Source organism: Elgaria multicarinata, chromosome 2 (assembly GCF_023053635.1).
Source record: "Elgaria multicarinata webbii isolate HBS135686 ecotype San Diego chromosome 2, rElgMul1.1.pri, whole genome shotgun sequence".
Taxonomy (NCBI): Eukaryota; Metazoa; Chordata; class Lepidosauria; order Squamata; family Anguidae; genus Elgaria; species Elgaria multicarinata.
In genome coordinates, this window is record NC_086172.1 from 49,287,523 (window position 1) to 49,314,626 (window position 27,104).

At 40.2% G+C, this 27,104-nt stretch overlaps 1 protein-coding gene across 6 annotated transcripts; it reads right to left on the minus strand.

Moving 5' to 3' along the window:
* Positions 1-134: 134 nt before the first annotated feature.
* MARCHF7 (membrane associated ring-CH-type finger 7) lies at positions 135-25,239 on the minus strand. 6 transcript variants are annotated; one of them, XM_063116491.1, is made up of 11 exons: positions 25,156-25,239; positions 19,312-19,474; positions 12,807-12,965; positions 11,788-11,962; positions 10,724-10,885; positions 7,321-8,428; positions 6,477-6,646; positions 6,026-6,135; positions 4,595-4,708; positions 3,096-3,144; positions 135-1,003 (listed from the first exon to the last, which is right to left on the minus strand). In XM_063116491.1, exons 2-11 carry the CDS (start codon positions 19,462-19,464, stop codon positions 942-944), a joined length of 2,262 nt encoding a protein of 753 aa, XP_062972561.1. In that variant the 5' UTR covers positions 19,465-19,474; positions 25,156-25,239; the 3' UTR covers positions 135-941. The 6 variants fall into 6 exon arrangements, with proteins under 6 accessions (XP_062972561.1, XP_062972562.1, XP_062972560.1 ...); XM_063116492.1 differs by having other exon boundaries at positions 135-1,000; positions 25,123-25,214; XM_063116490.1 differs by having other exon boundaries at positions 25,123-25,213.
* Positions 25,240-27,104: the final 1,865 nt, after the last annotated feature.

Genomic DNA, 27,104 nt, shown 5'->3' on the forward strand with positions numbered 1-27,104 from the left:
GAAACCACCGCCTCAAGAGATTTTCTAATTAGCATTGAAGTACTAAACTGAAAGAAACTCCCATAAAGAAGTGGAATTTTAAAAGCTTAAACATGTTTAGACTTCGATCACTTTTAAAAAAGAAAGACAAATAATATGCATTGTAATTTTTATTTAACAAACAAGTGACAACACTAGAAAACACATTGATAACCAGTGCTTCAGCAGTGAATGTGGGTTCTAAAAAAGGTTCATTAAGATAAATAGCTTGGTTAAGATTCTAAACCATAAGTTTTATTCCTTCCAGGAATGCTGAAATGCCAGTGTTTACAGCTGTAATTCCTTACTGGAACTTCTACATATTATCAAATATAATCCGCAATTTTGAAATCAATACTTATAAAAGCCGTCATTAACACTTATTAGTAGCCCCTTGCAAGTTTATTGCTTTGAGTTAAACATTCCTCAAGAAAAACTTAGAAACTTAACACTAACTTGACAGAACCCATTCATTCCCTCATTCAATCTAGGTTGTTAACACTGGAAGCGAAGTGATGAGTCTTCCCAGAGGTGTTTTTAAATGGAAAGCTAACACAGAATTATCCCCTCCACATGACATGGACTTGCAAACACACTTAATATTATCACATAGTGCCAATAGAAGATCAAAACTTGAGAAACGTTTCCCAGAACTTTAACTGATCACTGTAAGAAGTTTATACAAAAGGAAGTCTTCCTTACACATAAAAATCTGGTATTTTAGAAGGCATACATGTCATAATCTCAAAGGAGAAACAACACACTCTTGCAGACTGAATGTTCAGGTCTCTGGATACCGGTGTGCAATAGCAGGTTTTGAAATCAGAAATGCTTCAGAAATCTAATAGCATTCTGTGATTTACTAAATAAAAGTATATTGATGATACTTGTGTCAGCTGAGCATCCAGAACTTCTTTTTGCATTTACGCAGCATCAAGTGTTCTACTGAGATCTCCATCTTCAGAATCGTCATCATCTGAAGCTGCTGGAAGTACAACATACAATCAAAAAATCTTTCTAAAAACTAAGATATGGGAAATTATTTTTTAATTTAAATATGAACAGTTTTAATATAGCATATATATAATTTTCAAACTGGGAGGCTTCCTAAATTGAAAGCCATGGTCTTGTTTCACCTCACACACCTCAATCTTATCACTAGAATTAAAAATGGAAAGACATCCAAACACATTTAAACTAAAATTAATCAATTTTTAATGTACATCTTTATGTAGAAATGATAGGAAACATATTTGCTTTTTAAAAGGCATATGGGGAGGGTTATAACATTTTATTGTATTGACTGTATAGTGTAGAGGTACATCAGACCTGAATTCTACTTTGTAGCTGCCCAGCTCAAAAATGATAAAGGGTCGGACTGTTATCAACGCGGTAAAAGAAAGTTTGCATTGTGTGTGATTTGGCTTTGGTTTTATGACCATGGATGGCACTACAGAAATAATAAAAATATTACTAACGACATTAAAAGGCATCTTCAGCACTAGCACAGGGTAAATAGGGGTTGTCGTTAAGAAAGGCACATTTGTTAAATACATAATTATGAGTATTATTGCATCACCCATGTTTAAATGACATGGGACATAAGTCTAGGTATCCCCAAACCTCCTTGAATAGGAGGCCAAAATCCATAAGTAGAATGAATTCTATCAATCAAATGCATTTAATAATTGGCTTGAATTACTAAAGTAGTTTTATCTGTAGAAACAGAGGCCAAGGAAATGGCAAAAAACAGAAGAGCAGAAAGAAGATTGGCAACTACTAGAGGCAGATTTAGACAGGAAAGACAGTGTTCTTCCTTGGGAGAAGCAGCAGCAGCTACAAAGTAGGAACCATTCTCCTCCTTTAGAAAAGAGAAAAGTAAAGACAGCTGGATCCTTGCAATACTCTTTCCACCCACTACAAACAGAAGTGCTTCCCCACAATTACTGGAGGAGAAGTTCTGCTCTATGAGCCAGCTCACATATTCCTGCCTCCTACTGTGTCAGGTTTCATCCAGCTCCAGCAGAACAAAAAGAAGCAGGCAGTTGGGACTAGCTCAACATCAGTTGGTATCAAGAAGTGTTGGGATACCTACTCACTGAGAAGAAAAAAGGGGCGTTGGAAATATATAGCTGCAGACAGGTCTCTGGGGGCAAGGAGGTACTAATGACTATAGCTTAACAACTATATATGTTCACTGTTCCTCATTTTCTTCTTACCATCCCACTAACAAGGGACAGCAGACAGTGTCTGCAGATATATATCTCTATGCTGAAAGATCCCAAGAGATAAGTAGTAGAGACTGACTTGTGTAATGTATCATTCTAGAAGCATAAAATATAGCTCTGCCCTAATGGGCTAATGCATACACTGTCCAAAAGCTGCAAAGGAAAAGCCAGATGGCTAATAGCAAACATAGCTGAGTTAGTCATCGTCTATACAGCAACAGGCCTTCCTTAAAAGGAATTCTCCCTAAAGGACACCTCTCTTGCTAAAAGTATGCTCTCCTGGAAAGACAATTATGCTTCTAGGCAATTAACTAGTCAAATTTCTAATGTCCACTTGAAAGCCAGATGCAAGCTAAGAAGTTCACTTGCTTGAATCAGCTACACTGATCTTTTTTATGGGCAAAACCCAGACAAAATTAATCACTTTAAGTTCCAATGATTTCCATTGACAATTAAGCATGTGGTTAATATAGGGATTTTAAGTACTCTATTTTAACTGGATTATGTCATCTGTTCTTTTGCCCTTTAAAGCTCTCTGACATGAAGCAAAAGCGGTCAAAGTGCAGTTTGAATGCCATAAGGCACTTTTGCTAGGGGTTTTGTGATTGAAAGGTATTTTCTCAGTGCAAGGGCTGAGCTGAAATCCCCTCTTCACCCTTACAAGTTACTACAATTCCAGATAAATTTATCATTTCACAGTTTTATTAGGTATGCCAGTCACAAATACATGAAAATGCAGGTCAGCCCAAACACTTGAGTACTTAGTGATATACATTTTAAGACAGATTTCAATTTATTCCTTTGTTCTTTTAACTTTGCTGCAAAACTAAACAAGGGAAAACCACCTACTTTCAATATCATCCATGTGTGCCTGAAGAGTTCTTGCAAGATTAATAAACTAGAGGCAATACAGAAAAAGGCAGTTTGAAATGTTGCAGATTACCAAAGGACTTTAAACCATTAAAAAAAATCCATATTTTTGTCTTTCAGGAATTTCAAGCATCCTCATTGTTCACCTACATGAGAACAGTCCCAATAGTCTCCAGGAATGCACTCATAGAGGAAAAACATGTGAACTGTAGGGATCAAAACTATAGTTAGCATCTCTTATTAATTGCAGAAAGCCTGCTTCAATCATGGAAATGGCTGCAGTCCAACTGTGATCCAGCAATTTACATGCTATATTTCTCTCTATAAGAGCATGCATGTGTACAGCTGCAGTTGGGTCAACATTACTTGCATGTAAGAGAAAAGTACTGTATGAACTGGGCATATGATGAATGTAAAACCATTTGGAAGTTTCAGCCTGCGTTAATATAAAAGTAAGATAAGCACGACCACCTATAGTTCACGGAAATATGTACATACATTTTCAGACCCCAAACTAGAACTAGTTAGATTCTTTGGATTTCGGTTGTTTGAATACCAAGGACACCCTTTGAACTAGTAAGATTTCAAGAATATCTACTTAGATACTGCTGAACATCATATCATTAGGAGGGGGAAACTCCGTTAGGTAAAGGGAGGAATAAAGTGACTAGGTAGTTTTAATTAACATGTATATTCTGTCATTCCTCATGGAATTAGCCAGCCTAAGACTTGAATAAATAAAACAAAATCCTTTCCCAAACAGGCACACAATTCTAGGAATTCTTAAGTCAGGCAAGGGAATGTGTGATGCTCAGGTTTGTTCAGAGAGTATCAAGAACTGGAAAATGCACAGAAAAGGCAACAAAAATAATCAAGAGTTGGAACAATTACCCTACAATCAGAGGTGGCTTATGGATTTTTCTGTTCAGAAAAACAGAAAACTGCATGCTACAATAGCCGCTAGCTTAGATAGTTTTTCAGAAAATAAAAATTGAAATAAATTATAAAGCTTATCCTCTGTTTTAGTCTGCCAGTAATACAGCTCTCAACATAAAGTTAAGAGACTTCAAGTTACAGTCAGAGAGCACCTAATGCCTATTTGGTGTTATAGTCTGTCCCACTGTGCTTTAAAAAACCCATTAGGTGTTTTATCTATAGTACTTTGGGAAGTCACCAGTCAATCCAACGAACCAAAGAGCCCCATATGCAAGCAGGAAGAACATCCGTGTGTAACCATGTCAAGCCAGTTTCTCTCCTTGGCTGCATTCCCTGCAAGTGGCCCCAGAGAGTCCCCTGACCTTTATGAGCAGCTTTTGGGGAGGCATGAGGGACTGCAGCAGGAACGGACAGAAAGCCCGAGTAGAGAGCATGGCCCATCTGATCCTGGCCAATGTAAATTTTGAGAAAATATGAAAAAAAACATGCTTTAACAGGCGTCACAGTCTGCCTCTCCCACAGAAGCAGCTCACACCACTTACCCGGACTCGTGTGTTGGCCTCACTTGTAGTTCCCAGCATATCTGAAAAGCGCTGTTCACACAAGTGTAACAACACTACAAGGTAAAGCCCAGAACTGATAAATTCATAGTCTGCCTGGGGAGAGAGGGTATCATCAAGTCAAACATTTAAGTTGTCTGAAATGCACAACCAGTGCTATGTTACACTGATTATTTTGTCCCAGTACACAAATACAGCAATTTCCATTGAAAACTCAGATCTTAACATGGTTGCACTTCTAAAGAAACTGCTTTGACAAGACAGTTCTCACTCCCAAGTAAATCTACACCTCAATAAACTGGCTACTTCTATGCTTAAGTAGCCATCTCGAGAAAAGTGAAGCTTGAGATCTATATAATTAATAGCAAGACTTTTGGGCACCTTTTTGCTAAAGAAAGGGTGCCCTTGATAAACATTCAAACCTCAAACTCCAATAAGTTAAATTTAGATGGTTACACTAATTAAGCAGCAAATATTTAAAAAGCAGAAGAAAAATACATTAATTATACGAACTAATATTGAAAGTTTAATAGTACTTAGCATTTGTATAGTACTTGATATGCAAGATAAAGGTCTTTTACTTATGTCTTGTTAAGTAAGATGCACAAGTTTCACAGCTGAGCCATTGGTAATAAGGATCCCACTGAAGACACTACTATTATCACTGGCTAACTGGCTGAAGGCCAGTTGTGGGGGAGGAGGGGGACTCCTTTCCCCCAGCCTTCCCCACAAAGACTCTAAGGGCTTACCACACTTCTCTTCAATCCTCTTGCTACACATATTGTAGCATATATTGTCTGAGTGTTAAGATAGCAGGCAGGGTCACACTCTATGAAAGAGAGGGTACTGTAGGTAGTGCCAGCAAAAAACACTGCTGATGGCTATTGATGCCCCCCATCCCTGTACAAAGGTACATCTTCTCCCAGTGACTAGATATCTCCTCACTCAACAGTGGAAGCCCAACATCAAATCATATGTCCTGCTGTGACAGCAATGCATAGTTCAATAGCACTTCAACCCATGTGCATAAGACTGCATCCTACAGTCCATCCTACAGACAAAAATCCATTGTCATTGCCAAAATACAGTTTGCTTCTGCTTAAAAGACTTGTACCTATTCCATTAGCCCCAAGACTCTTTGCTTAAACAAGTCAGCAAGTGGGGTCAGTTTACCAATGTTCATTCTGGCTTCCTATTTATATCACTTTCTATTCAACCTCTTTCCAAGCTTCAAGACAGAATTTAACAACACAAAAAATACACATCACCCAGTTTTTACACACACATTTGAGGCAGAGAACAGACATGGGCTTTATAATTTGACTTGAACAAATAATTTCTTCTAGGAAAAAAAAATTGTCCTGAGTCACAGCACTAAACTGACACTTACCAAATTAGCCAAAATATACTAACTTGTTCGTTTGCATGTGCTCTATGAAGCTCATGGATATCAAAATTATCAAGATTGAGATGCAACTTCTCTTTGCACAGCTCACAAGTAGTTACTGCTTCCAGTGAAGAACCTGAGGGAACAAGACATACTTTTTGTTTCACATTGAAAATATTCTTGAAAAACTAAGTTCCAAGTCAATTAGGCATATACAAATATAAACCTAATTTCAAGGAGTACAGGAGCCAGTGATCAAATACCCAGAACTTTCATTTTCCACATTAGTCTGTGCACATAAAATATTGCATTTAAATAAACATTACTCAACTTATTTTCTCTCAAAATGCACATTTCCCTCTTCCATCAGCAGGAGCCTCTCTGATATTGGAATCCCCTTCATTCATGGAAAAGCAACTCAGGATCCAAGCCATTCTATATTCTCTGAACCACTGTTCTAATCATGACCTGCCTTACCTGAATTAATCTTCGACTGTAGCCACTTTTTCATACACTCCTGGTGAACATACTGCAGACTTCCAGTGCATTTACATGGCTCTATTAAGAGGTTATTAGCAGATGTAGTTGACATTTGACAAATTCTACATAAGTCTCCTTCCTCCTCTTCTGAGTCCTCTGAAAGGAGACTAAATTGGGGGAGCGGGGTTATTAAGCAGAAATGAAATGACATTTTCATATATTAACGTATTAATTTCTATTACACATCTAAGCCAATAACCAACACTGCCAGTTGAAACAGGTGAACAGTTTCCCCCAGAAAGTACTTAGTGACACTGAAGAAACACCATTTATAGAAGGGCCCTGTACTATCCCCAGGAACATAGGTTTAGATCATAAATTTCTTTACATGAACAGAACAGAGCCTCCCTCTTCCCTCTCCAGTCCCAAAGTCTGATCCTAGGATTTGGTGGACCATTGGGAATATTGTGGGGTGTTGTAGAAAAAGAGAACTGGCAGCATTCACCACCACCACCATCACTGTTTATGTGAATGGAGGAATGACTTTGTCTCCCACCCAACGTTTCTAAAGAAAAGTTGAAATCCCCTGGTACACCAGTTTCACACTACAAACTGAGGGTTATGAGGTTGCTTAACTCTCAGATAACACATGGTGGCTAGGTTCAGATGATACATCACAAACCAACTGAAGTTTGCATATTCATAATGGTGGCCACACATGCCCAACAAGCACCATGGCATAATACGTTAAATAATCCACGGTAAACCCAGTGTGTCACACGAACCAAGCCAGTATCTTCTTTTCTTTTTATTAAAACTTCATTAGAAAGCTAGACCTTACCTCTCTTTAATTTTCTGAAGCCTTTCAGGATCTCTTGATGGTGGTATTTTAGATTTGTCATTATCTTGTCCATCAGGTTGATTCCAGCCTGAGGGAATAATATCTACTGTTATCATAACGTTATCAGACAAGTTGTTCCCCAGTGTTGGGGGCACTGCAAACCGGAAAAGAGAACCAGGAAACATTCCTGATATTCCTGAATTTCTTCTACCATGCACAGAATCTGGCCCAGAGGCAACAGATGTAGCACCATTAGGTACTGCAGGTGTCGGTGGCCTAGCAGCAGGCCTGGGAGATTCATTTTGTGCTTCAAAAGATGGCTCCCCAACAGATTCTCTTCTCCTAAAAAGATGCAGTGATCGAGCAGATGTTTCAGAGGTAGAGGTTCTTGCAGTTTCATCTCTTCCTTCTCTTCTCCTTCTGGAAAACAGAGGTGTACACCTGTTCCTCAGAGAAGATGATAGCCAAGAACCTGCATTCCTACTTTCAGAATCCTGTCTGTAACTTTCGGTTTCTGAATCAGTACTAGGATTTGGTGAAACACCTGACAGGCCCCATCGTCTTCTAAGAAAGCTAAATCCCTGAGAAACATCAGGACTCTGAGCTTCTGTACCTTGAGAAGTTGCAGCAGTGTTAGTAGCACTAGCTTGGGAAGAAGCATGAACTCTTGGAACTGTTGAATCTTCAGAACCTAATGGTCTTGAAGTCAAAGAGTCTTGGCTAGACCTTCTTGAGAAAAATGTGGAGGACATACTAGAAGCTAAACGAGACAGTAGTTGCCTTGTTGTACGCCTTCCTTCCGTATCTGCAGGAGGCTCACTTAATGACCTTTGGGATGGCATAACCCTTTCAGAACTGCTTGAGGAACTGGTTCCACTTCGAATGGCACCATGGGTAAACTCTGGCTGTATATTCCTTTCAGAAGACTCTACTTCTCTTGGGACATAGTTAGATCTTGAATTCCAACTATGGTCTCTAGAGAGCAATGATGATTGATGTTCAGAAGGCAACTGGCGGTTCATGGATGTGTTCAGCCTCAAAGAGCTCAATGTGTTTTCTTTTGGTCTTGCTCCCTGTGCATATGAAGAAGCAGATCTCTCCTGAAGATCTATTGTAAGAATCGCAAAAGCCAAAAAATATTAGTTATTAAGATAGAAATCAACTGTAGGACATCATTATATATTAAATTAGACTAACCAAACATGGATTATTAGCTAGAATCCAGGAAAGCATTTAAGATCAATTCCATGCATGTTTACTCAGAAATAAGTTTTACTTAATTCAGTGGGACTTACTCTCAAGTAAGTGTGTGCAGAAACTTTGTTTAGAAATAAATCTAACATGGTGGTTAGTTTTATTTCATTTTTATCCTGCCCTTCCTCCAAGGAGCTCGTCAGCATGCATGGTTCATCCTATCCCCTTCCTGTTTTAGCTCCTGACTTAACTTAGTGAGTTAAGTCAGGTTGAGACAGAGCAGCTGGCCCAAGGTCCACTGGGTTTTATAACAAAGAGGGGATTCAATTTGGGTCTTCCCAGTGCTAGTCCGGCACTAACCACTACAATGCACCAGCTGTTAAAATACTTTAAAGTTATCTATAGTTACACTTCACCATTCCTTGTTTGCCACAATTAAAATGTCAAAATTATATGACTAGTGGTCCAATTAGCTGCCATAAAAGCCAAGTACATCCAATAATATTAACACGATATAAAGGCATTTTCATTAGAATTAGTCTTTCAACAACCATTTTTGTTGAACAACCAATTTTGTGAACCGCCCAGAGAGCTTCGGCTATTGGGCGGTATAAAAATGTAATAAATAAAATAAATAAATAAATAAACCAGTCAGTAATAGCTTTTGAAGACAGATGATTCAATAGTATATACAACCCATTAATTTTCAATGGACAGGAATTACGAGTTGGCATAATGTGTAAATAAAGGAGATTCCCCCTCCCACATCAACTTTTATAGTCCCCCCCCAATGTTTCTAACTATAAATGGGTTGGATCCAGCTCATAGACAAGTGGAATTCCACTCATGCAATGGGACTGGCTGGCTTCTATCTCACAAAATTGCTCCTGAAGGTCAACACAGTGGAGTGCAGCAGCACTGGGAAATCAAAGGAATTCAGAAGGGTTTCCTTGCACAAGTGCTTTTCTGCTGGCACAAGACATCTCTAGATCGATATCTAGATCGATACCAATGTTTAGAGCAAAGCAGAAATGCAACTCCAGACAAAGGTGAAGTTAAATGGCAGTTATGTAACAAAAGGTGCAGATACAAAACTAGCGTTCCTTCATTTGTAAATACAACGATAACCCGATAGACATTTCAAAATTCCAGCAGCAGTGTGGTTCTGGTTCCATTCTAGCTAGACTTTAATCTTTAAAAGAGAATCCCACTATTAATGCTCAGTTATCAGAAAAGTTAAGTAATATTTTTGTTACAACATTATTTAAAACCGCTAAAAACAGACTAAAAACTTTGAAGAGCAATAACTTTTAAAATATAAGGGCTTAAAAAGATCACTTGTAATCATTTTCCTATGTTACAGAAGCAAGCTATTTGCTTTCAATCACAATGTGACTGTGATTAAGATATTCTTAAAGTTAGTTTAGATATTCAGGAAACTTCTCCATGCAGCAAGTCTCAACCGTCACCTTAGCATGGGGAGTGCAGTGCATGACACATGCAATCCACTGCTTTCTTGTGGAGATTTCTGCAACTGCAGCAAAAATATTTTTCAGCTTCCACAAAAATCACTTCTGGTTAATAGCTACTGCAGCCTTCCCTAACCTGGCACCCTCCAGATGTGTTGGACTACAACTCCCATAATTCAAAGACAGCATGGCCAATGGCAATGCTGGCTGGGCATTATGGGAGTTGTAGTCCAACAAATCTGGGGAGCCAACCTGGGGAAAGCTGAGCTACTGTATCCATGAATAGTCTGGGTCACGCGTTATCCTCTTCCCACAAAAAGTAGACAGTCAATGCACATTGGGTGGAGAAGATTTTGGCATGTCTGAACTGGCTCCACTAGCCAGTAAAGCTATGTTATTAGTAGAAATTATTTACAGAACTAGTGATATTGTTCAAAAACAAAATGGTCCAATACATTAAATGTGCACACACATATGCCAGTAAGAATACCTTTCTTCAAAATAATTTTTCTTACAAAAGGCAACAATGCAGACCTGCTGCTTTAAAAAATAAAATCTAAGTAGAAACTTGCTATCAGGACTCAACCATCACAACTAATTACTTATCAACCACCATACCAGATGCTTGTATGTAAGAACAGTGGCTTCAACTAAACAAGAGTCACATGGTTGGCTCTGAACATTACAAATGGAACCAGCCATAAAACATGCCTGAACGTTCTCAAGTTTACAATACATACATGATGAAGATGGGAAATCACCATTCCTGTGACTACAATCCACAAGACTAACAGATGGATCTGTCCTTTCTAGCTCTCTCCTCTCTCTCACAAGTTCAGTTCCTAACGATCCAAGTACCATAGATGAAGATCTCGATACATCACTGTACCTCCACGAGGAATCTAAAACATAAGTTAAAGCTGTTATGTCTCCCTGTTTCCTTGCTACAAATTTTAAACCCTAACACTTACAGCCATGTTCTTGAATATCCACAGTCGTGTTTAAACAACACTTTTCTGTTCCAAATATTGTTATATTATATGTGCAGTGAAGGGAGCATATGAGAAGTGATCACACTGGGGGGGGGGGCAGGGCAGGACATTACCCAAACATGTCCAGAGCACTTTTTCAAGCTTGAACAATGTTTCAAAAAAACAACATCTGAATGTGTTTCTCTCAGATAATAGTAACTCTTCCACAGCCAGCCAAACTTTTTTTTTTAATTTTTGACTGAACCAGTTTACTATTAAAATGTTATACTTATTGGTCAGAATAACTGTATGCCAGAAACTCTGATCTAAGAAGAAAAGGTTTACATATCTTTCATTGTCACAACTAGCCTTTTAGAAAACATTATGAATAATCACATCTGATACTATATGCACAATGCACCTGATGAAGGTGACTCCAGTCTATGACAGCTTATGGCATAATGTTCTTTGTTGAATTCACTGGTGTTGGATTCTGTCCACCAACAGAAAGCATTTTGATTCAGTGGAGGATTCCATCAGAGGAATGTGGAGGAAGCTGGTTTTCTCCCCCACTTCCCCTCCCTCAAATATCTCTAGATACTTGGGGAATCCTTTGGAACAGTGTAGCACAAGGTGGACGGGGAATCAATGAAAATCATCTTCCTACCTGTTCCACTGATGGAAGGATACTACTGGATACAACCCTTGGTTTTTAAAGTTGCATAAGACTCTTTGCTATTTCTATATAATAGCATGACTTATTAGTTAACAAGGTTTGGTATACAGCAACATAAACTTAATACACTGTTTATACTTTTTAACAAATTACTTACCTGAAACTGTGTTTAAACCATTACTTCTCACACTAGAGGTAGATGTATAAGAAAGTTTGGGTCTCTTAGAATCAGTGTCCTGTTGCTGGTTATGCAGTCTTGAAGAATATGCTCCCTGAGTTCTTTCAGATTCACCAAACCATGAAGATGTAAGAGGTGAAGATGATGATGTAGACTACAAACAATGTTTTGAAACAGTTAATGTTTTTCTGCAAAATAGAATGTAGTCTACAACCATAAGCTAGAGAAAATTGAAACAAAAATATTAAGTGATAACGACTGGGTAAGATAATAGAGAAGGCATCTACATAAATAAGATTATATTAAGAATAGACTTATCTTCAGATAATAAACACTATCATTAAAAGTTTACTCCCCACTTTCCCTCTCTTTTTAAAAAAAGTCTCAATGGGAGTAGACTACACTGCAGAGAGCACCATTGCTCCCATCAGCAGGAGCAGAAACGAATCGTTCTGCTGGGAGCTTCTTTGCCAGGAGCCATGCTTCAAAAAGGCCAGGAGGAGGGCCCCTGAAGGCTAATATTGCTTCCTATGCCCCTCTTCCGGCCAGTGTCGCCATAAGGCCTCACCAGTGCTGGGGCTTGAAGAGCATCTCCTTATTTCCCTCCCCTCAACTGCAATGGCCCTCCTGCAGTCAGGCAAGCCAAACACAGAGTAGAGAATCAGTGTCTAATAAATAAATAAATAAATAAATATGATGTCCTTTATAATTGAGCATTCAATAAATGTTTGCCTTTTTAAAAAATCCCTGGGTGCACACCCTAATCTAACATAGAACCTGGTGCATCTAGACGAAAAATCCCGACATTTCTTTTTAATAAAAGCATGGCTATGGGATGTGGGGTTTTTTTTTACACAAAAAGGTTGACTACCTCTTTTAGCTGAAGCAAGGGGTCTTATGAGAAATTGGTTTAACACTGAAGTTAAGTTTTAAGCAGCTATTCAAGACTTGGAAAGCATTTGAAGTGAACCTTTAAGAGACAAATTAATGACTCTTACCAATCTGTTTCTGCTTCCCAAAAATCTTCCAGACCAAGGACGATCAAGTGTTCCTGAGTAGCGAGTTGGAGATGAAGCTGGCAGCTTCCATGGGCTTTCATATGCTTCACTTTCTCCTATTGCCCAGTCTCTACTGGAACCATGCAACCGGCTAGATTCCTACAAATCAATATAGTTATCTCAACCTTATGTTCAAGCCATTATACTTCACAGTTAAGTTTAATATGCAACATTTGCAGCTTTTAATCAACAACATTAGACTGTTTAAGACAGTGGTTCCCAAACTTTTTCAGGTAACCGCCCCCTTGGTTCCACAAACTAATGCCCAGCGCCCCCTACCCTACACTATCGTTTTCCTATGGAAAACCTGGCTGGGACTGAAGTAGAGGGGCACTAATTTTACTGTAATTGTCTTTAAATGTGGTTAAATATCCCACAGTTGCCTTGCTATTCTATTTCTACAATTCATTTTCTCCTGTCTTTTCTTCACCCTCTCTTCATTTTCAGGCTGAATCCTATGCACATTTACCTCAGAGTAAGTTCTATTAATCTCAGTGGGGCTTACTTCTGAGTAGACATACTTAGGATTGTGCTGCAGCTCTGTTTTTATGGTGACACAAGATACACACATACCATGTTTACCAAAACAACGCTTGAAAAAAGGGGGCTGGACACCCTGAAATAAGCAAGGGCAGATAGGAATGGTTTCAGCAAGCATTCTGGAAAAAGGTGCTACTGAATCTTCTTTAGGCAGGAAGGACCTGGGGAACTGCAATTCTCTCTCCCTCCCTTTTCTTTTCTCTCCCAATCCTGTTGTAGTCCAGATTTTTGGGGGACTGGGAGCACACACACAGACACACAGCATCTCTCTCTCTCTAATCCCCCTCCCCCCAAGCCTCACAATAGCTGCCGGGCTGATTAGGATAGGAGGGCAGCAGCTCAGAGGGGAGATGGCCCCAACCTGCAACTCCTGACAGGGGAAGGGAGCCTGGTGATACCTTGCAGCAGCACAAGCAGTCCTGTTACCCACCCACCCAGCCGGCCGTTGTTCTTGGCAGCTGCTCTGCCGCCTGCCCTCCTCCACGTGCTCCTTCCTCTCCGCTGCAGGGCTGCTGTTCCCGCCTTGTGCAGCAACTATCGCGAGAGGTCTGCCGGGGCAGCTTGTAGGAGGGAGCAGCTCTGGCCGAGGGAGGTGCCTCCTGTGGGCACTTCCCCCACCCACTACTTCTGGTGGGGCCGCTGTGGGCTTGAGATAGGAGGAGAGAGCGGCTGCGTGAGTGAGAAAGTCCTTCCTGAGCAGAAGCCATGTGGGGAGAGCAGCTGAATTTGCTGCTCTTTCCTGCTCAGTCCCTGGGTTTTAGGACCTTCTGGAGAGACCACCTCGAGCGCCCACCTGCCGCCCCTTTGCCTCTTAATGCCCCCCTATGCAATCCCACCGCCCCCAAGGGGACAGTACTGCCCACTTTGGGAACCACTGGTTTAAGAGAATTATATTTTTCAACTGCTATCAAAATCCTACTGGAGTTATTTTCTTAGTTGTGATCTATTACAAATCAAGAAATGTGACATTATTCCACCTAGTTGTACAGCTAGCTATTCACATGACCTGAAGGGCATTATTCTGGGCATAGACATAGTATCTTTCTTGTAAAATTGATAGGAACGTGGTCAGCATAGAGGGAACTCAGCTTCCATTTAGCTATTTTCCAAGTAGGATCGGAACTATGCAGAGGAGTGGAAGAAATACAGACATTTTGCTCAAGAAACAAGGATGTATTCCTTGCTGCAGTGGCAGTACTGCCCTAAAACTGATATATGGGGAGTAGGAGAGAAGTAATAATTGGACTGGCTCTAAGACAGTTGCTTCCTCTGCAGCTTAATCAATTTTCTGTTAAGGCAGCATTTGTGAACTGCCCAGATTTTGTGAACTGCCCAGAGAGCTTCAGCTATTGGGCGGTATAAAAATGTAATAAACAAATTAATGAATAAATAAATTATCCTTCTTAGTGTAAGAACTGATCACCATGGTGAACTACTGTCTGAAGCCTGGTTTAAACATGATGCTGAGCAGGTTAAAAAACACACAAACCAACACATCTAGCATTACATACAATCTGCATGGCACTTGCAATGTTAGCCTGTCAGGGATCTGTGGCTGGGAGTGCAGTAATCCTGACATGCCAATGTTGCAGAGATGCATCTGAGACTTAGGGCAGTATCTTATTTATTTATTGCATTTCTATACCGTCCAATAGCCGAAGCTCTCTGGGCAGTTTACAAAATTAAGACAATTCAAGTATAAAACAACAGTATAAAACCATAATATAAAATACAGTATAAAAGCTCAATCAGATAAAAGCAGCAGCAATGCAAAAATACACATTTAAAATACAAATTTAAAACACCAAGTTAAAATTAATCATAGACTGTTAAAATACTGAGAAAATAAAAATTCCACAGTCAAACAGCACTAGAAGAGCTCTACCAAATTGTTTGGTTGTGCAAGCATTTGCACATTGCACTAAGCAGAAAACAATGGCATCTGATGGCTCAAACATCTGAAAGTGGTTGCTCCAGGGGTTGTACAAATATAACTTTATTGGGATACTCCCCTTGCGCCTAGTTCAGAACCTAGTTTCTCCTACCATAATGTCATTTGTACTAGTGGAACAACACCATTGGGTGCTGTCCCCAATTTCCATGCAACAGCAAACACATCATACCCTGAACAAGTAATATCAACGTACCCAGCACCATGTTTAAAATGGACCTGAGAGACAGCTTGTTGGAGAAGGAAGAGTCCAGGACAATTGTCTTTCTCAGAGATAGATTTACAAAGAGACAAGGTAAGGCTTCCAGTATGACAACAATAGTTGCTAATCTGTCTGCCTTCCTCATATATTTTGGCCTTAAACAGAGTATGCTATAAGGAGAAGCTCTGTGTAATTTGTATTTCATATGGGCCATATCCTGCCATTTCTTGCACTCAGAATATACATTTTCAACTCTCCCACCTGTTTTAACTTTTTAGCCTCTCACCCAGTTAACCAGCAGCTTGTCAGCTTTCCAGTTTCTTTTAAAAGTCTCAGAGATTAAAACTATTGTTTTGCCTTATTATTTATTTATTCATTTCATTTCTATACTGCCCAATAGCCAAAGCTCTCTGGGTGGTTTACAACAATTCATAAGATAACGAAATACAACATAAAATACAGCATAAAAATATAAATAAGCAAAATTTAAAACAATTTTGACAACTAAAACAGTTTCATGACTGGCATAGATAACCCATCATATGTCATTAAATGCCTGGAAGTAGAGGAGTTCCATGAGTCACTTGAAATATCACAATGTAGTGAGTAACAGAAAACAGATGACAAGTACTGCAAGGCACTCTTATATAAAACTGGGTTGTTCCAATAGCACCAGCTCCCTGTGAATTTTAGGCCAAATTCAAAGTGATGCTTTTGATCTGAGTAACTCTACAGAGTCTGGGAACAACATGCCTGAGGAACCGCCTGTCCCTATGTCATCCCATATATAAGTGGGACTTGCTCTGCATGCCTTGTACCAAATTAGAACACTGATGCTTAGCAGCAGGGACTTTACCTCTATAGTCCCTAAGGTTTGACCAGTGAGCTCAGAAGGTTTTATTATTTCTCTATAAGGACTGTATAGAATGGCACCGCAAATTATAAAATCCCCTAATAAAAGGAAGCATTATTGCAAATGTTGAATGAATGCAACCCATTTTACAAATAGCAACACGTGTAGGACATCCTGATGTACATTTCCACAGAAAGATGCCTGCTTATATAATCTACTGCAACTATATTGAGAAAAGCGGGAGAGGAGAGTTACAAATCCCTTCCAACTCCTTGTTTCATCGGTCAGTCTTACTGAGTAGTACTAAAGCTAAAAGTAGCTACATGAAGCATTTCTATTTTTAGAGGCTTAATTCTGCTAAACTTCCAAAAAAGCAAACTAGCACACAACATATTTATCTCTCTAAATAATTCCCTGCATGCCTCTTTCAATGAAAACCAAACCATGTCTTCTCATTCTTTCTAGGATAATGCTTTAAAGCAGCTATTCCAAACTACATAATCTTCATAAAACTAACCTAGCTTGACAAGCTTACAACTGGAAGAGAAAGTAGTGAACAGAGAAAATGAAACAGGGTTAAGGAAAAATCCCGAGATTGTATAATCAGCATTCTCCAACATAGTGCCCTCCAGAGGCTTTGGGCCACCACTCCCAGCATTCCTATCTCTTGCCCATGCTAACTGGGGATGACGGGAGCTGAAGACATCTGAAGGGCAGCAGGCTGGATAAAAATCCTATATATGGGCAGTAATTTGTCAGTTAGTTCTAAAAATACTAATGTCTACGGTGTATCTTTTCTTCAACAATACACAGTTTTCTTGTAAAGCTGTGGAAACGGACAATCATCTACGCCAAAGTCTATTACCAAATATCAAGCATGCAGTACAGCGTTGCATTTGCCCTGTAGGAAGTCTATTACTAGTGGTATATCCATCATTATCACAAGTACATGGGGCCTGAATACTGTAGGAACCTGGCTGGGGGGATGGGGGAGAGATAATGCATCTTCCTGAACTCTGCACTGCACCTCTCAGTGGAGGCTGGATCACCTAGTATCAGGGTCAGGAAGGCAAGTGCTATAATCATGTTCAAAAGTAGCACTTCAAAAAAATGAGAGTAAATGGCATGCAATTACTAGTATAGGAGAAAGAATGTAGCTGGGGACACCATTCTGGTGGGGATTAGGGTAAGACTGCCACAAAACACAAGTAATACCAGATTGTGAGGTGGAGGGAGGAGAGGTTTCCACCTTTCCCAAAAAGCCTGTGACCAGAAGTCCAATTTACTTTACCTCACATAATTCATTGAGAACTGAAGCCATACTTACCCTATTTCTTCGATTCTAAGACACACTTTTCCCCCCATATAAACATCTCTAAAAATGGGGTGCGTCTTAGAATCGCGAGTGTGTCTAAGTTTTTTTTTTCTTTCTGTTGGTGGTACTAAAATTAGTGTGCGTCTTACAATCGATGGCGTCTTACAACCAAAGAAATACAGTAGTTGCAAAGACCCATGCTTGGAGAGAGGGGATAACATGCACACCAGGCATAACACACCAGGCAAAAACTAAACTTATTCCTTCAGAGTAGCCAGTAAAGGGTAGAGTGTAACCTTTACTTTAAGAAATATTTTATTCACAACATGCATATACCACAATTCCATTGCAGTCAACAATAAAGATAGGGAGAACGGTTTAACTGAATGAATTGTAGGTGTGTAGGGTATGTCCTTGCATGACTGAGAGTAAATGAGACAGTAGCATGCAACAGCTACTTCATAATGGGTTCATTTAAAATAAATGACTTTTCTTTAGTGCCATTTCTTAGAGACTTAAGTCTCCTCATAGTATATTTACTTTTCCAAAGCAAGAAGATAGAGGGATTCATGACTAATTTGTATTCATTTAATTAACTACTAAAATTAGCCAATTAGATTACATAAGAAGTCTGCTTATCAAAAGAAAGGATCTTAATAAGAGCAATGTATTTCTTTTGAAATTTACTGAAGTTGCAGAATATACATTACTAAACATGTTTAAGCAGTACTTATTCAAGTGGCAGTGCCATGTGCAGTCTTAGCCATGCTATTAATTCCCAGCTGTAGCACTGACTTGGAGGAGCTGAAACTCACATTACTTTTGTTTCGCTAACAAAATTATTTCATTCCCCCAAAAAACTTCAGTATCTACCACTTCGCTTTTATGAACTCACAGAGAAGGTGCAATACTCAGTGTGCTCTGGGCTGCCATTCACCAGTTGTGGATGTTTGAGGACACTGACAAGATGATTTGAGAACTCTAGGCTACTACATGTCTGCTAGACTCTTGCTCCTCTTGGATTCTTACATCTACCATAAGGGAACTAACTAGATGATAAATTTTGGGGATGATAAATGCCTCCTTGCAAAGTATTCCAAACCAAAGTCCACTCTAAGTCCACTCACAAAGAAAGCTTCTGTGGGAAGATTGCAACAACTATCAGCCAATTGTAAATATCCCCTTCTTGGGCAAGGTGCTTCAATGAGTGGTTGCTGGATGAAACCAATTATCTGGATCCATTTCAATATGGGTTTAGCGCAGAAACTGCCTCGATTGCCCTAATTCAGGGATGAACAACCTGTGACCTTTCATTAGTACACTCTGCGGTGTTCATTGGGATTCTTCCTTGGGAGAACAACTATTGAGTTTTATAGGAATGTAAATTTATGAATTTCATGCCTGAAATGAAGACCAAATACTGTCACTTGCCTAACATTTAACAGGAGGTACAATTATCATCAAGTCAGTCCTGTAGCTCTGAAGAATATATTTAACAGCATATCTCTGTCCAGAGGAGGTCAAATGACAAATTCAGCAGCTGAAGGTAGACGGCGCATGTACTACCACTAAATATAAATTTACCTGGTATCCAGATTCCGGTCTCAGTGAAGACTCTCTCATATGATATGAGTCAGTTAAACTGGTCCCTCCACTTCCAGCTCCTGTCCTAGTACTTCGAGAACTGGGTGGCTGAACAGATACCCGTCGAGGAATTCTTGACGGCTTTGATTCCATTTTCTATGTACTGTGAAACAAATGTTCAGGTTTTCCAATTAGATAATGGAGTGTGCACTTTGAAGCAATATAACAATGGAGGTTATGGTTTATTGTTCATATGATTTGTAATAGTAAGCTTTGTCCCAGTGTTTGTACACCAAGCTGAAGACCAACATATTACGGCTAAAAAGAAGTCACAAAATAAGACTACGTCACTTGTTAGTCAAAATATAGACATCAGAAACATAAAAATAAACTTCAGCCTCTTAATAAATGTGTCCTCCATTAACAATATGATGAAGGTGATGACAATGTATATTGCGATCTTATAGTACCATACAGTTCCAAATTCTATAACACTTTCAGACCATCTTTGAAGAGCCAGTGTTCCAACATGATGCAATTTCACACAACATAAGCAGCAGTTTGGGGCTGGGAGGGGCAAACACACATCAATGCACAGATCTGCACAGACAACTTCTCCTCAAAATAGATAAGAGTTTGTGAAAACAGCCTAGTCTATTAATCTGTGATATTCTGCACTCGCTGCAGTGATGACTGTACATATAGGCCCAACTGAAAGGGGACAACAGGTGATCAAGTAATTATACCATATGACATTGTTTGTGCCTAGTGAACAGGAACCACAGCCACTAAGTGTGCAACACTGGCGTCCCAATGTACATGTACCCTAGCATGCTCACATTTGCACATACAGGAAGGAAACCTATTCTAAAGGAGACACTGATGTGTGCAATACTGCACACACAAATTCTTTTTGGTCATCCAACATATATACAGCAGTGTCAGTAAGATGGTGGCAATCACCTAAGTTCCCCTTTCCTATTATTTTGTTTTAGATGAATGTCTTTTTGTTCTCATTGCCCTTCCTCTTGACTTCTCAGAAGTTACAAATGATGGTTCTATGGTTACTCATATGCATAGGCAAGAAAGGAAGAACATTTTATCAGGCAGGCTCTTCTGGTTTGAACACATTGAGTTTGGTGCATAACCAGTTCCTTCCTTTTTCTAGCCTCTGCATCTTCCTCATTCTTGCTTTAAGAATCCATATCTAGATAACCTTTCACTGCAAAGGTTAAGGCATAATGTACAGTTTCATTAAACCATAGTTTATTATCATTGTTTATGGGATCAGGTATTCTATTCCCTTAACACCCCAAAAACTGCTTCCCTCTCCCACTGGAGATAAAATAGCCGATCCAGCTTTGATGGGGATAGTGGAAAGGGCAAGGAGGGTGTTGCCATGCTAGAAAAAGATAGCATACTCAAGAATTTCATATTCAAAATGGTTCAGATAACCTTCTGCCACTGTTAGAAGTTTTGAGTTCATTTTGTTCACTTAGCTATTTTTTTTAAGTCCAGGGTCCTTGATTTGCTATTTGTATTATCATTTGCACTGATTAAACAAATGCTATTGTTTAATCACTACTTAGACCAAACTGATTATTACTGATAAAAAATATAATTAATACTAAAACACACACACCATATTTTGCAAGAACACTTTTGCTAGATCAGCTCAAGGGACATCTAGTCCAGCATTCTGTTTTAAATGGAGGGCATGATGGTGATGCCATCCCACTGGTCCCCAACATCCAGTACTTGGGAAGATACAGTTTCTCTGCTAAGAAGTCCATTTTACTTATATACTCTGTGAAATTCATCTAATTGTTTTTTTTAACTATCTAAGCTAGTCCTGAGAGCTAATACAGTTCCCTGAAGGATTCCAGTATTTATTTCCATCCCTTATTAAAACTGCCCATCTATTCTTATCTCTGCTTACTCTTTTTAACTTTTATCCATCTGTTGTTTTAATCCATGATTGCTAAAGTTTTACATTGATGTACATTGATGGTGCTATATAAATAAATAATAATAATAATAATAATAATTCTTTAGCGCCTTTGATGAGATCCTTTGACAGAGTTCACACCTACCAGATCAAAATATAGATTCTGTGCTACTGCCATTCTAAAGAAGTCCAAGAAGAACTTATTTATTTGACTGAATAAATGCAGAGGAAATATCAATCTTTTGAATAGTGCTTGATCATAATGGCATGTTTTAATGGAGTTTTTAAATAAATGTTCATCTGAATTATAAGAGCCATACAATGCTGAAAATTATACAAGCTGTTTTATTTATTTATTGAATATGTTAAAAAAAATCAAGTGAGAAGATACATTTGAGTCATGGTCTGTTTGGAGAAATTAGAGTTGAGTAGTGTTATATAGAGAGGGAAATTAATAAATGTCAGCTTCAAAGAAAATCTTGCAAATGCTGGAGGAATTTATACACATTATAGTGGAGATCTAAAACAATGAGGTCTCAGCAGCCTGCATTATCAAAGTACCATTAGAAAGTTTTTTTCAAAATCCAGTTCAACAATGGCTTGTTAAAGAGAAAGGGGAAACTAGACCAAGTTGCTGTTGCTTCATTTCCACACAGTTTTGAACTAGGAAATCTAAGTACCAAACTAGACATTACTTCAGCAGATGATTTGGGTTTCCACCAAATTCATAAGGGCATACAGGATCTGAAACCACCATCAATACTTTCCCTACAAAACTGCTCTGCCCCATTGTTTTCCTCCCACTAGACTCCAAGAGTGGAAGCAGCACCCACTGGAAAAGAACACCTTGGGAGAAATAGTTTTGCAGGGAACGGTTATTTACTTCCCTCTTCTCTCACACAAATTAAACACTGCACGAAGTTGGATCAGTCTGCCATAATGTTTAGTTTAGCTCCAGCCAAGTCAAAACTGAAGGTGAAGAAAAATGAAACTTTCTTCACTAAACAAGATTATATACCCTGCTAAAGAGACCAACCCCCTTCCCTGCTCATAATGGCAGGAAAAGGAGATGACAAGTAGATTTCAAGTTGTACAGTAACACTGCAGCAAATTGAAGGACTTTATCTACAAGAGGCTGCCGTCCGTGAAGGCAGTAAAAACTTTCCTAACTTCTTCCTTTGCAGCATTTGTTTCCAAAAAGCTGTTGCAACACTGAACAATAGCAAGGATTTAGGCCTACTTGCAACACACATTACCCAGTACTGAAAACATCTAATTGAGCAGTGTTCATCCTTAGGGAGAAATTTATGCATCTGCTTTCTCCCTGCTAATGCATTTTTGCCATTACCCCATCCAGAGATGGAAGGCAATCTAGGGAAGGTCTTTATCAGAATGAGTGAAATATCATTTTATGGAGGAGAGCTAGCAGTCAGAAATCCACCTATCATGTTCAAAATTTTCTAATAGCTGTACCAACAGAAGTCTGAATGCTTTTCTGGGCACAAATTTAGCAAAACTAGGCTAATGAAAACACTTTAGTTAAGCCACCGCATACATGTTAAGCCAACATAATGGCCATATTAACACAATTGGTGGTGAGATGAAGGGGGGATTAAGTATCCATGGAGCGGGGAGGGGTAGGAAAACCACAATGCATGCACTCGTCAACCAATCTGTAACCCTGTAGAGCACCATGGTTTACTTACCTCTCCCCGCTTTGTGGATAACTTCACAGCCTCAAGCCACTGCACCTGCATATCACAATGAGCACTGCTGTGCAAATCAGGCCACAACAGCCACTCTGTCATCCAAAGGGCTGCTCAACCATAGAGAAATTGCTGGTCCTCTAGCTGGCCATTTCTATGGTTGCTGCCATTTTCCAGTTTTACTGACAGAGCAGCCGATTATACCTACAAAGCACCTGTCATACGACATGGTAAGCCACCCTGATGTGCATTACACCCACTGCAGAGCATGGATAACTTATTGATCATGGGCGGGGATTTTACCCCCACACGATATGCTAAGCCACCATGCACCGCTCTCAAATGCGATCCACAGTGGCTTAGCATTTCTTGTGAACCCAGCCAATTACTCATCTTCCCCATGGCATATCCTAACATACCAATTTAACACAATTGTATTTACTCACACATTTAATGAGAGTTTATTTACTGAAAATAAACTAGTTTCTCATAGATTAGAATTAGCCACTTACCAGTAGAATAGCAGCCTTTTCATCGCTAGGAAGAAAAATACTACTCTGAAGTCAGTTATGATTCTGGGTGGGCTAAAGAATTTAAAATATTTCCAATCCCACTTCTAACATGAGCCAGAGAATTTAACCAGAGGGGCAGAGATAATCAGTGCTACATAGCACAACTATACTAAACACAGAGATTGGAACCAGAGTTTTTATTCCGACAGTGATATCATCCCATTCCAGAGTATATATTACAGCCAGAGCTTTCTATTATCAATACAATACTTTTCAATGGAGACAACTCACATGCTCAGTTGTGAGCAACTAATCATCTAGTGAATGCAGTTGCATGCAAGAATTGCAATACTGTGAGGTGCTGAAAAAAAATCTGCCAATAGTCTTTTACCCCCTTACATAAGAGCAGCCAGGAAGTGAGGATGTGAGTGCAAAATTCAAATTAGGCCAACCAAGAGAAAAAGATGAAGTGGAGCAAGGAGATTTTCCATTTCTTCTAAGTGGAACAAGGAGATTTCCTTTAGTTTGTTACAAAAACTAAGCAGCTCCAGAATGTGTGTCAAGCTGTCCCTAAGGACAGTGCATAACTAAGGAGGAAGACAACAATACTATAAAAGATGGATCAATGTAATCTACAATATACACTGTCAATAGTCCATGAGATGCAATGGACACAGCAGGCTTCTTTTGCTGCACTCCCAACATCCCTGACCATTTTCCATGCTGATTGAAGATAATGGAAGTGAATGTCAACATCATCTGGAGAGCACCAGGTTGGGGAAGGCTGGGATACAGTACTGGACGCAAGCCATAGGAACTGGGTTCCAATTTCAACTCAGCCATGCAGTTTACTGGGTGGACTACACACTCTTTCTCAGCCTAACCTATGTAATGTGCAGGACTCAGTGGCTGAGCACCTACTTTGCATGCAGAAGATTCCAGTTCAATTCCTGGTAGGGTTGGGAAAACATCTGCCTGAAACCCTGGTGAACTGTGCCAATCAGTGTCCATAATACTGGACTAGCTGGCATGGTCTAACTCAATATAAGGCAGCTTTCTATGTTCCCAAGCTACCTCCCTGGGTTGTCATGTGGAGGAAATAGTGACCACCACCAGGTACACTCCTTGGATTTTTTAAAAAGTGGTTTAAAAAACGCCAAAGCCAAAATATCTAAGGTAAAACGAGGTTTGGGGTGACAGATGCGGCTGCATTTTCTTTCACACTCTTTCAGGGCACATTTTAAGGGCGAAGCGAGCGAGGATTTCTAGTTCACCTCCTCGACTGAGTACATAAAAGGTGGTGAGGATTCCCGCGAGAGAGGGTGGTGTTGTGCGTGTGTGTGTGTTTTACGTATGTGGCGCCAGACTGCTGGACGGGGAGATGTTTGCAGAGTCAGGTCTGTTCCTCCGTGCCTTGCGAAGGGAAAGGAAATTGGGCCAAGGGCTTCAGCTGGCTGACACACACATATATATATATACACACACACACACACACACACACAAGATGGAGACTCCAGCTTCAAAATTGTGACACTTGCCTCCAGCACCGACACCCAGCCAGTCACCCCAACGCAGCGCGCCCTGCACGCCTCCGCGCGCTCGCCAGCCTCCCTCTCCCCATCCAACACAACACACGAGAGACAACCTTCTCGCCCCGGCGCCGCTTGGCCGCCCCTACCGCGCTCGGCTCCTGCTTCCTCCTCCAGCTGCTGGCTGAGCTGACAATGGCGGCCGCTCGTGCTGAGGCAATGGGGAGGGGCGGGAGACACCCCAGCGCCGCCTGCCAATCACCGCGGAGCCAACGGACCCGACTCGCCACGAGCGGCTTCGCCCTAACCAGCTCTCGCGAGAGCAGCGATCTACCCGTCCCATACCATACTTCGGGTCTATCGGATGGTGTCGCTGTGCCAAAACCTCGCCCGGAGGCTGTCGGGAAAGCGGAAGAGTACAGGATCGACGAGTGCTTGTTCCCGCTCTCACCCTTGGTGCTTCTGATGGGCGACGTACGTCACTTGATGCCATTACGTAGTTAACTCTGAGTGTGCCTTGATGTTCTAGTCTGAAAGAGAGGAGAAAAGTGCTTTTGACGTCTTTTCCTTGGGCTTGTAGAGAAGCAGCTTGTAAAAAAAAAAAAACTCAAGAGAGAGAACACAACACAACAGCATACCAGGATTACACATAAGCGGCTTGAAGCCAGAGAGAAATTAGATCTGACTTTAATGTCCCTTGTTGGCTCAGCAATAGCAAGCCAGATTCACTTCTCTCTTTCTCTTAATTAGAGTCATGATATTTGGGGCTGAAAACCTGTGCCCACTTTCTAAGGTGTAACTAAGTGGCACTTTTAATTCCGAGTGACCATGCATTGGATCCCAAGGTAAAACTGTTTTTTGAGATTGGATACATTAGCTTTCCACTCAGATTGATATGATAATGCAGCCTTCCCCAATTCCACATTGGGAGAACACCAGGTCGGGGAAGATGGCACTAATATAATGACTATATATTTACTATAAAGTAGAGGGTGGAGGGACAAATAAAGAATTTAAGAATCAAGTTTTTTCTGGTCTGAAGATGTATACTTATTCGTATTAATGAGCACAAATTAGTTTTCCATAAATAATATTTTCACAAGCTATTGTACTCATAATGTAAAGGCAACTTCTTCTACAACTAAGACACCTTTTCTCATGGCCAATTTAGCTACTTTTGCTTTTTGTGTTCTTTTGAATTAGGCTGCTGAAATGAAGAAACCTTGCAGCAAAGTCAAGAGTCGATTTTTATATCAGATGACTCAGCTCAGTTCTTATGCAGTACTGGCCTGTTCACACGACAGGCTAACTCAATGTGGATCGCTCAAAAATTTGATCCACGATGAGTTAGCGTGTCGTGTGGCAGGAGATTTTCCTCACCACATTGGGTGAACTACCCACACCCACTACCCACCTTCTACAAGATGGTTAGTGGGCATCCACAGTGGTTCCCATGTTGTTTGGTGGGAACTCCATGGGGTTTTGGTCTTGTTTTGTGTGTGTGTGAGGGGGAGGGGATAGCAACCATAGAGTCCATCAGCTAGAACGACAGCCACTTCCAACAAGGCTCTTGCTGCTGCGGACTTTCAGCGGCCAATGATTTTATTTTATTTTATTTTTTAACAGAACTGCTCCATGGTGCCCATTTGAGGTGTGGGGGATAGCGGGATGGATGGAGGTAAGTGCGTGGAATTAAGTGATTTAACTATGTAGAGTGGGTGGATAGGGGAACTATGGAGCGTGCCATGGTTCCGCGATTGTGTGGTGAGCCTGCTTGTGTTGGTTCTGTTACTCCTTCCCTCTTTGTAGTTCCTGTAGTCACCCACCCTCTGTGCATGTCTGAACAGGCCCAGAATGTATTAATCGGTTCAACATCACCTCAGAAGCACCTGTGACTTAAGTCTAAGTATGTGTCTGCTATCCTAAGCTACTTTGTTTCACCTGCCTCCAGCTGGTGGACCTTGGGGTTCTAGGAAAAAGAGAGAGAAAGGCAGAGATATTAAGTAGACCCTGCAAGTCTGAAGCCTGTCTACTACTGTTCTGGGGTTCAAACTCAACTCGTACAGGGCAACATTGAAGCCTGTTAGATCTGGCTGTA

Bases quoted from the DNA above. Each gene is read 5' to 3' on its own strand.
- MARCHF7 (XM_063116491.1), bottom strand. From the start codon at position 19,464: ATGGAATCAAAGCCGTCAAGAATTCCTCGACGGGTATCTGTTCAGCCA. The intron at 8,429-10,723 runs GTATGTATTGTA...TTCTTACAATAG, and splicing joins TGATTTCCCATCTTCATCAT to ATCTTCAGGAGAGATCTGCT. The intron at 3,145-4,594 runs GTAAGTGGTGTG...TATTGCCTCTAG, and splicing joins AGGCCAACACACGAGTCCGG to TTTATTAATCTTGCAAGAAC.